Source organism: Anabrus simplex, chromosome 6 (genome assembly GCF_040414725.1).
Source record: "Anabrus simplex isolate iqAnaSimp1 chromosome 6, ASM4041472v1, whole genome shotgun sequence".
NCBI classification, from domain to species: Eukaryota; Metazoa; Arthropoda; class Insecta; order Orthoptera; family Tettigoniidae; genus Anabrus; species Anabrus simplex.
This window is the reverse complement of record NC_090270.1, coordinates 18,304,256-18,315,655: the sequence shown is the minus strand read 5'-3', so window position 1 is coordinate 18,315,655 and position 11,400 is coordinate 18,304,256. Positions and strand designations below refer to the sequence as shown.

At 38.5% G+C, this 11,400-nt stretch overlaps 1 protein-coding gene across 1 annotated transcript in view; it reads right to left on the bottom strand.

The window, feature by feature from the left end:
* Nucleotides 1–8,326: 8,326 nt before the first annotated feature.
* Nucleotides 8,327–11,400, bottom strand: part of Rab40 (RAS oncogene family member Rab40) — a 31,459-nt gene continuing 28,385 nt past the window's right edge. The window contains exon 4 of the mRNA XM_067149693.2: nucleotides 8,327–8,965. Within this exon, the coding sequence (XP_067005794.1) occupies nucleotides 8,634–8,965 (332 nt within the window). The 3' untranslated portion in view covers nucleotides 8,327–8,633. The remainder of the gene's footprint in view (nucleotides 8,966–11,400) is intronic.

Sequence of the window (11,400 nt, the reverse complement as noted above, 5' to 3'; positions counted from 1 at the left end):
TATTTGTTTTAGCTAATGTTTCCTCAAATGAACTATACCATGTCAAATTACAGATCCCATTTGACAGACTATCATCTGTTGGTGCAGCTGAAAACAGCTTTAAATGAAACAAACCCAGATTTTATTAAATGTAAACGAGACGTAATTAAAAGTAAAATTTTGTAATTTATTATTTGTATACTGTAATCTAAAGTACATTTGAACTGTAATAAGCATCTGTCTAAGAATCAGCAATCTCCACTGCTCTCATTGTGTTCAGACTCGTTCCCAACTATGCGATGTTTACTGGCCTTACGGGTTGCTTATCAGTCGATTTGGGATTTGCCCATGCATGTCCCAGAAGTAAAAAGGAGGGAAAGTGCAGCTAGACAAAGGAGATAATGTAGACATGATACTGTATAGGCTTTTGGGCTTATGCCGTTTCATTCCAGGCTTGTGTCAATGTCATATTATGTACACATGTTATGTGAACCTCGTAAAACTGTTTCTGATGGTTCGGTTAGCATCCGCTTCGAACGCTTGCGCTGTGCCACGTCCGGGGAGCCATCTGGTGGCAAATGAACGTACCATTTCCACTTCTATTATTACGTCTAAATTTAAAGAGTCATTGTTTAAGAAGCCTTTCTTGTAGACAGTCAAGATTTTCTTCTGATGACGCAGAGCACAGTTCTCTGCAAAACGTAAAGAATTTCACCTTATTATCTTGACACGGCATAAGCCCAAAAGCGTATACAGTATCAAGTCTATAAGTACCGGCCGTGAATGCATCAATGGCAACAAAGGAGATAATGGTTAGGATCTGTACTTATTAATATCAGGTATGAGGCCATAATGCCAGCTGCAAACTGTAGGACTTGCACACTAAAAGGCACAAAACACTACTAAAATAATATTTATTATTACAAAATTAGTTACGTGCTAAGTGTTGTGGAATGGACTTGCAGTAGCCACAACTTCTCTCAAACAACACAATCGAAAGTTGTATCATGATACAAGTATATGCTCCCATTACATCACGTGATGTGGAGCAATCTCTTTCATCATACAAAACAATACTCACTGACTGAAAATGCAACCTTTCGCCAGAAAATATCAAAGTTCCTAAAAGCTAAGTCCACTTAAAGTAACAGGTGATTTATTTTAATCTCTCAGTGCAAGGTTTTCATGATGCTAAAAGGTTATAAAATGGTTGCACTTTTTATAGTTTTATTAAATATGCACAAATCTGGCTAATTTTTTAATGAATGATGTAAACCTGCTCAAAATGGGAACTTTTTTTTTTTTCAGTCAAAACCTATCTTTATGCTGATTGTGTATCATCCAGTATTAACAGAAAGCTTCAAAACAAACTGTTCCACAATATGAATCCATCCATTTACTGCAGAAGAGTCACACACCAAAATCTACATAGCTACTCTTTTCATGTACATTTCCTTTGGTCATCTGCAAACTTGACAGCAATGATACAAATTCACATTTGAAAAGAAAAATCAAAACAACAAACAGGCTTCACTGGACATGGAGATAAGAGAAGAAAAGAAAACCGCATACTCACACAACAACATACTTCATCATGCACATCCATAGCAGGTCACCCTCAAAATATCTCCATATATACTCTATTTACTCATGTATCCTCTGCATATTATTCCTAACTAAAAAAAATATAAGGGCAGTCTATCGTAAAGACAAATGGAACAAGGCTACAATTACCACTGATCTGACTAGTGTTATAAAATATATTGAGTGGAAGTCAAGCCTACATCTTCAGCACGCTAAAACTCAGTCTCATTTTTATTGCTAGCAGAATTGTTACAGCACTGGGGGAATTTGTAATTTCAAGTTTACTGTGGTCAAGAAAATTAAGATCTATATGAATGATTTTAGTACAGTGTCGCTTGAAAGACAATGTTTACATTACAATAGGTTTTCATTGTGCAGCGATATGATAAGTATTCATTTGTCAAGAAGAGCCAGTTTTAATTCATTCGCAGATTTCCTGGCGTCTGTCTTCCAAATGTGAACAAGGTCTGTAATACAGAGAAGTTCTGCACTGCCAAGTCCACTCTTAACAAATAGGATGATATATGTTGACTGTCTGCAAACCTATTTAGAAGGTGCCAAACATGTTTTGAGAGCTAAGTATCTCCTTTAATGCCAGGCAACTTTTCAGTTTCCAGGTTTCACTAGAAATTGCTTTCTATAACTTATTTGACAGAGAGTACAGCACCGATACGGCATGCAATTTACTACCCAGTGGACCAGTGTCTAAGCGCAACTTGCTGTGGCTTGAGTATTCTTCTTCTTCTTGCATTCTGGCCTTCTAAGGACCAAGTTACAATTTCAATTCTTCCTCCTTAGTAGTTCTTTCCTTTTCTTCCAGTATTCCTTCATTGTTTCACTGTGCTTCTTTTTCCTGTCTTCAGTCCACTTTGTGCCTGTTTTCTTTTCTTTCCTCCCTTGGAATCCTTCCATTTGTAAGACTTTCTTCCTAAAAATATTTCTTTCCAATAATTCTGCTTCTCGTATGTTGTTCCTTTCTAGGTCTTTCTTGACTTCTTGAATCCAGGTGGTGGTTGATTTCTTATTTTATGTAAGGTACTTATGATTCGTTTAGTTAGTCTATTGTCATTATTATTATTGAATATCGAAAGCAGTTTGGAACCCTATTTTACATAATATACTAGGGGTATAGTTAAAATGCATATTCAATTTTACAATGAAAATGAATTCATGTATCTAATTGGCGGAAAATGAAGTGGAAGAAGTTATTAAAATATTTATAACAGCATGACTTCTTGAACAAATCATATAGGGGTTTTGATAATTCAATGTTACAATAATTTAAATAAGAGTTCAAGTCATGCCTTCTTCTTTCAAATGCAGCACATTCAAACAGTATTATGGTTTCATTTAAAAAATAAATTGAAAACATTAAATGCTCATAATTTATCCAAAACTTCAGTTTATGCAGTAGTCTATGACGAGTGTTCTACAATTTATACGTCTAATAACACGATAAAGAGTTCACAGTTATGGCCGCAAAGCTCGCAGACACAAGTCGAGTTTGGTTCATGGTAGAATTTTGCCTGCCACAGTTTGTGGTGGTAGCCATGCACAGCCAGATAGATCACAAAGTGCCCATGGGTCCTGGTTTGTTTCCATCCATACTCGGTTCATCATGGCCTTGGTCGAGTAGAACTAAATCCAGATTTCCCTTCTTTTCAATGTCATTTCTTCCAGTAGATTGTAGAAGGCAAAAACAAAATATTTAATGCTATTTAAACATTCTGTGTTTTGGGGATATCTTTGAATCTTCTCCAACTGCCTGAACAATTTAATGTGTGGCAACGTTGAAAAGCAGGGGGCTGAGGGGTCTCCCTGAAGTACACCATTAGATCTCTCTTGAAACTGTTACACTGTTGGAAATTTGGACATTGTTACTCCCTAACATGTTGTGGAACAGAACTGCAGTTGCTTTGTTTTCCTCCACTATCAAACCTAGTTTCTTAGAGATGATGGTCCTACTTAAACTGTTGAAGGCTTTTGAGAAATCTAAAAATACTGCATGGTATTTGCATTAGTGTGTTCTAAAGACATTCTCTAAGTCATCTTTGAGATTTCTGATTGCCTGGAGCAAGTTTCTCCCTCCTCTAAAAACCAAATTGCTCTTCTGGGATTTTATTGTTGATTTCTTTAGTGAATCTTTTTGTCACAAGCTCTGTAAATATATTTAATAGGCTGTTCTAAAGGAATTAGAGTCACACGAATGTCCTTTCCCTTTGTAGAGCACCTTTATGGCTGAAGTTGTCTGTTACTGGAATGTCCCCTGATCGCAGGCATAGATGTATTAGATGTGTAAAAGCTGGAAGCAATAGGTTAGCCACTGTCTAGACATGCCGTCATGTCCAGATGCTTTCCCATTTTTCAAACTTAACAGAGCATTGTGAACCTTCTCTGCTGTGAACGAGCTGATACTGGTGCTGTCTGGTTCAATTGGTTTCTTCCGGTATGCTGCTACTTAAAATGTTGAAGGCTTTTGAAAAATCTAAAAATACTGCATGGCATTTGGTTTAAGATAATGGTGAAGTGCTCCACCCAGATGGTCTGTGTAACAAATTATAGATCTCTTTCTTAGTACTAAGTAAGGGCCATTCTTTGCTTCTTCCACCATCCTGGTTGTTCAGTGAAATCCTTGTGCATCTTTTTGAGTACATACTTGTATTTCTTACTGAAGCAACTATAAGTAGCTAGGTCATCTTCATAATTGCTGGTTTTTGCTATGTGGAGGGCTTGCAGGACTCAAGTAGTTGAACCATTTTTGTGATTTTCATTCTGCTATTGTTGTAGTTGAGGATATAAGAAGTAATTAATTTATTAAGCACAAAGTCCCTATATTCTATTGATGCTATACATTATGTTGTAACAAGAACAGGGCTTCCTGTAAAGTCGGGGTGTGAAATCCATTGGTTAGGCAAATATTCCTGTGTGACAATTTGAAGTTAGACTCTTCTCCACACAGAGTCGAGATCATTCGCCTTTATTTTCCTTTTAAATTGAACATGTTCGTCTATAATTTGCTAGAGTGCAGTTTCATTTGGCTTTCAGGAGGTATTCTTTGCAAGGCTTACCTCATTCTTAACTTCTGCCTTTGCTGGAGAGATTGAGTGTTAATAGTACACTGTCTTTTGTCGTGGGCTAAATCAAATTTGATACTTTCACTGACCTGTCTTAGTCTCATCCTTGGATTTGACCATATGAAATTGACTTGAGGTATGAGTGATTCTAGTAATACCATTCCTTATGCTGCCTGTCCCTGCTATGAGTAGTGTGGAAATGTCATTCATAGGGTCATGCACTTCTATGGGCTTCGCAGACAAATATAACAGCAACTTCTGGCTCAGCGAGGAAGGCAACGGAAAACCATATCACTTCTCATTTCCCTCGAATGCCTGTTCAGTGATACCTAGGCTATCTATGACAGCTGATGGGAAAGCTTTTGAGGATCAAACCAGCCTTCGGGCTGAATACTCAACAGACATACAACTTGTGTATTACCAGCTATTGCAAACCTTGCTATGGCAGGGCAATGCTTTTAAAGTTGTGTTTCTGCTTCCAAGTTAGTTTAATTCCGGCTACATTGAAAAAAATTAAATCTATTGCCCTACTGCCACTATATGTGAAATATCCGGCTCCATGGTTAGCATGCTAGTCTTTGTCCTAGAAGGTCTTGGGTTTGATTCCCAGCCATGTCAGGTATTTTAACCTTGGTTAATCCCAATAGCTCAAGGCCTGGTTGTGTGTGCTGTTCATCATAGGTAAAGACCCATCCTCTCAGATGCGCAGGTCAGCCATATGGCATCAACTCGAAAGAACTGTACCAGGCTTCTTAGGAGGCACCCGCCATTATTATAACTTACATGTGAAATATGTTTAGTCTCCACCTTAGCGACAAGAGCATGTCGTTCTTCTTCCATCTCTTGTCAATATCCTGTCTGCAGTTGATGTTGTCGGCAGTGATTATGTTGCTTCTCGGGGTTGTTTTTTACTAGTGCAGTCATGATTGTTGCTGTGACATCTTATACGGGTGTTAATGGTTAGATGTACAGGCCTATTAGTTTTCTGATTTGAGGATCACAGTGTGCTTGTCGCTGAAGGCGAATGGTAACTCTCCAAGGGTAGGTTTGAAGTAGCAAGATATATCTTGTGGGTCTTCCTTTTGGTCCCTGAGTGGCAAAGATGCTCTGAGTAATATCTATTGTGTTAGTTGCAAAGGTTGTACACAAATGTAGCCGGCTTATTTACAGCCACGCTCTGTATAATACCACTTGGAATTCGCTATAACGTGATTCCATTTCACTTCCAATGCGATTGTGTTCGATTGATCCATATACTTGTTGGGGTGGTCCTGCATCTTTGTTCCATGACCTCAGACCATTTTGTATTATTGTCATCGGATTGCTGTTCTGAAATGGAAGTGATTTCTTCATCTCAACAGGTGTGGGGAACCGTTACTTCCTGACTAAAGTGATCCTTGTTTCTGCTGGTGGGTCTATCTTTTCTGTTGTTGCGTTAGTTCCTTCATCCCTGACTTATCTGGCTCAAGTATTTGTTCATCTGTATTGGCTCTTCTCTTCTGAGCTTTCTTCTCCTTTGTGTTTATTCCATGAGACTGATCAGTATTATCGATAGCATGTCTGTACTTTTTCCGTTGTTGGAGGGTCGGGAGGTGAAGAAGACATTCTAGACCTCAGGCAGATTGCCTTGAATCTGGAGATTTTCTCATCAAATTCCTTTCCTCCTCGATATTTGTTTTTAAGTTGGTCATCACGCAATATCAACTGGATTTGAATGGCTATCTTTTCCAGTATCTTTGTATCAACATCTGACACTTTGGTTATCCTTGGTTTGCATACTGTGCACAACCAGGTCAACTTACAGTAACTTCATATTCTCCTTAATTCGGTGCATATGAAGTGCTGCCACCAGTGGCCACTCTTGCGTTCGATGGCTTCGCTGTTATGATGGACTCTTTTGGAGCAGGTGTCGCACTGATCAGTTGTAAATTCCTTGCTTATTGGCATGACGGCTCAAATCATTGACATGGATCATTTCCGGAGTTAAGGGCACTCTGTAGAAATAAGTACAATCAATGATTTGTCGCGTCAAGTCCAACCTCTCAACTGTACTATTGCCATATCTTGTACTGACTTCTTGTTCCAAATATTATATTATCCCTGTTGCACCTGACAATTCACTCCCAGTTATGTAATATAAATCGTTGGTTAGTAGTAATGATAATGCTCTATCTAAGTCCTGAGGTTGACACTTGATACTTAGTCATATCTGCCATTGTACAAGACCAACTGAAAAAGAAAGTCATATCTTTGCCATTCAAGGAAATTAGGAATCCCCTCAAGAGGAGAAGACACAATAATAGTAATAGCCGGGCTGAATGGCTCAGACTGTCGAGGCACTGGCTTTTTGACCCCAACCTGGCAGGTTCGATCCTAGCTCAGTCCGGTGGTATTTGAAGGTCGGTAGATTTACTGGCACATAAAAGAACGCTTGAGGGACTAAATTCCAGCACATCAGCATCTCCGAAAACCATAAAATTAGTTAGTGGGGAGTAAAACCAATAACATTAATAGGCCTTTACATTGAACCCTTAACACCCTTACATGATGTTATAGCAGCAATCACGATGGTGGTGCTGTGAACATACTGTGAACGCAAGAGATTTGAAACATCGTATTTGCCTCTTACACAATGCTTGTTTGTTTAAATGTGGTTTCAATTTACAGCAAGTGTATTAGGTTACTTATAATAATAACAATCTATGTATTTATTCTAAATACTGAACATGTTCCAGAATATTGGGATATGAAATGACTAATAATCAGTTTGAAGAACAGGAGTGGATATGATCGGGAGGAGACGAACCGGTGAGGAATGAACTGGAAGATGAATTTCTGTTTGAAGGTGACCTATCCAATTTTTAATTTAGACCTGCGATCAGTTCTATTAAAAAGAGACAGAAGATACAAGGAGACTGGGGTGACATATATGGAAACACTGGGCTGTGAGCAGAAGCAGCTATCTCAACCAAAATAAGCTCCGTCTGGATTTGGATGATAATGGGTAGCTATTCACAGAAGGTGTACTGAGGCGGCTAGAAGAAGTGGCAAAGCTATCTTTTTTTTTTGCTAGGGGCTTTACGTCGCACCGACACAGATAGGTCTTATGGCGACGATGGGATAGGAAAGGCCTAGGAGTTGGAAGGAAGCGGCCGTGGCCTTAATTAAGGTACAGCCCCAGCATTTGCCTGGTGTGAAAATGGGAAACCACGGAAAACCATAAAGGCAAAGCTATCTGTCAAGAAGTTCTCTCTTTGAGAGCAAGGAAGGAGGTCAAAGATAATGATCTGAAGGAGAAGAGGAACTTGATGAAGGAGAAGTTTGTTGTAGCTCTGATCTACTGCAAGCAGAACCTCCAGTGTTACCTGGACTATGAGGAAGACTGCAACATTTGCACCTTCTATTTCTTCAGATTGTCACAAAATTCATCGAGAAATGATTATTTTGTCAAAGTGAGCCACAGAGAATTGTAAAACACTGAACTATACACAGAGTAAATGGCAATAATACAAGAGTAGACTCTAAACAAAGTTGAGAGTTTCATAAATTAAAAAGAAGTTTGTCGTTTCACAACGATACGAATCCACAATCTCCAAGATTGAAAAACATAAAGCATATAATTCAGTTAACAGTAGAAAAAATATTTCTAGATATGAATGATTAAATGAAATATACAAATACCTAATTATATATGCGAGTTTTTTTTTCAACGTTAGGAATTACAAGATAAGGTGCATGACATACATGAGTAAATAAAATGTTAGGAAGTTCTAAATTCAAATTAAAAATCTTGATTCTACATGTGTTCATAAATAAAGTAGTATTACAAAAAGGAAAATAATACCGATGGCTACTCTAACAAAATATAAAACTTTGATCACATTTTTAATAAATAGTGGGCTATCTAAAAGAAGTATGTCATTGTCAGTCTTTCCAATTTCAAATACAAACACTCACAGGCACACACACACTCTCTCTCATGCACACAAAGTCTCTTCACGATATTATACACGAGTTTCTTCCCGTGCAACTGGTCCGTGTTGAGTCCACACCGGGGGGCGAACCAGACGATGAAGAAGGACTATGTACACCCGTAGAACTCACACCCACAAATTTCAGTTTTTTGTGATGTCCAGTAAGACCACTTTTACTTAGGCTTCTATTGTGGTGCATTAAATAACGGTGCTGCATTGATGCAGTAGTATACGTTGTCATGGCGTAAGACTTGAGACACGATTTTATAGACGTTGGAAGTGGAAGCTGGTCGATACTGTAGACGGTTGTTCGTGCTACTATGGCACGGCAGCACAATTCCTGCAAACTCAAGACTGAAAGTGGAAAAAAGTTAAAATAAGTAAACATTAATACATAAACAAAGAAAATGTCACACACTCTGATGTATCCAGATCTTAAAGATTGTGGCGACTTATCTATACGAATATTATAAAGAAAGAAAATTTGAGTTTCATTCAGGCTTTTTTCTTCCAGATTATTATAGGCCATACAGAATTAAGCTAGCTTACCTGGGGTGTGAGCAATTCAAATAAAAATAGAGGAAGTCAACAAAATTGTGCAGCAATCGAAAGTAAAAACTATGATAAATATGTCCAAATTATATGGCTAATATTTGTAGCTCTTGATAAAATAAATAAAGTCTGCAGCAACATATGCTTACCTTCTATAATGATCTTTAATATGCAATGCAATATTTAACTTTGATCAGTAGTATCTATTAAAAAGAGTTTAAGGAAATAATGTCCCAAACACACACTGTCACTTCAACTTATACTAACAAGCTTCAGATAACGTTTGCACGGAATTACGTCGTCACACTTGAAGTTTGTACTCAATTTCATTGTTGAGCAACCTGAATCCACCAAACCTGTGCAATGACAAGATTAAGGGTCAAAGCAAAGTAAAACAAAGCTACTGTATTAACTGGGCTAACAGCTGAAAAGCTGGCATATGTAACTCTGCTTCCCATTATACCATACAGCTAGCTACCTTTTCTTTTCAAAAGGTGCCAATTTCCTGTCACAACAATTAATAAAGCACAAGGACAAACATTCAAAGATGGGTTTCAATTTATGATGATGATGCTTGCTGTTTAAAGGGAACTAACATCAAGGTCATCGGCCCCTAATGATATGAAATGTAATGACAATTTTAACAGCCAAAATTCATCCACTGACCTGAATTCAAAACATGATTATGAAGAATGAATGGATGAATAATCATAATCATTTTACAGTTCCAGTTTCCCCGGTACTGTTGGCGAGCCTCTTCCATTCTGTCTTATTGAGGTACTTCTGTTGTTGATGACGTCCTTCCAGAGTCCTTCCCCGATCTGTAATGTCCATCTTTACGATGTCCATCCAGTGGGTTCTTGGTCATTCCACCATCCATTTCCCTGCCACACGTCTCTCCAAGTTAACATATGCTATCCTTGTTGGTTCCATCCTCATCCGTTTCCCTGCCACCCGTCTCTCCAAATTAACATATGCTATCCTTGTTGGCTCCATCCTCATTACATGCCCAAATCACCTCAGTCTGGACATGCTGACCCGATCTAACAATGCTGTCTCAATCCCAGTTTTCTTCCTAACCACATCATTCCTTAAATTGTCCAATTTGGTTTTTTGAATTGTGGACCTAAGGAACTTCATCTCGGATGCCTGCAACCTGGATGAGTCTTACTTAGTGAGGGTGCAGGTTTCAATACCATAGGTTACGATTGGTATGAAGTACTGACTGAACATCACCAGCTTTGATTTTCTTGGTACTTTGGGATCCCAGAGGAGTGTTCGTACTTGCTGGTAAAAGTGAGAGCTCTTCTGCACTCTATTTGCCACCTCCTTTGTGGCTAGTGTATCTCAAGATATTATACTCCCAGGGTGTAAAGCTTTCCAAACTTTCTAGATGATGGTTTCCTAGCATGATGTTCGCTGGTCATCCCTCTCTGTTTATTGCCATCACTACTGTTTTGAGTTCGGTTATATTGAGATTGAACTCCTGGAACTTAACCTTCCATAATGAATGGATGAATATGAATTTAATCAGTGGATCCAACTCACAATACTGGAAGTTAAAAATAATTCCAAAATCAATCCACTAACTAGAATTCAAAAAAGAAGCCGATGAATAATGATTATGAACTTAAAACAATCAGTGGATCCGAATTGCAATGCCCCACCTTCCCAGAAACTAACTTAAAACAATGGATATACTGACCAACGGACTGCTTCGAAAGCATAATCCTGAATTGATGATTCCTGTTGTCTAAAGGGATCCAAAATCCAGGTCAACGGCCCCTCATTATGGTAAAGTCGAACCATGGTATTTCTCATGTAGTGGTTCCAATCACAGGTAACGTAGACACACTGTGTTCCATACATTGTGGTACTAACAAGTAATAGTCGCACAGGTAAAGCAGATCTGTGGTGTTTCTCAGGTAGATGTACTAATCACAGGGACTTGTACTACCCCGTGATGTTCCTAACATAGTGGTACTAATCACAGGCAACGCAGAGTCACAGTCACTCATATAGTGGTACTAATCAACCCAGACCCGTGGTGTTTCTCACACAATGGTACTAATCACAGGCAACGTAAGCCCGTAGTGTTCCACATATAGTGATACTAATCACGTATACTATAAAACCATAGTGAACTACCCCACTGCTGCTACTTATCACAAACCTATTGCGTACCTAACATAGTGGTACTACTCGCAAGTAAAGGCGACCCATGGTGTTCCAACGCT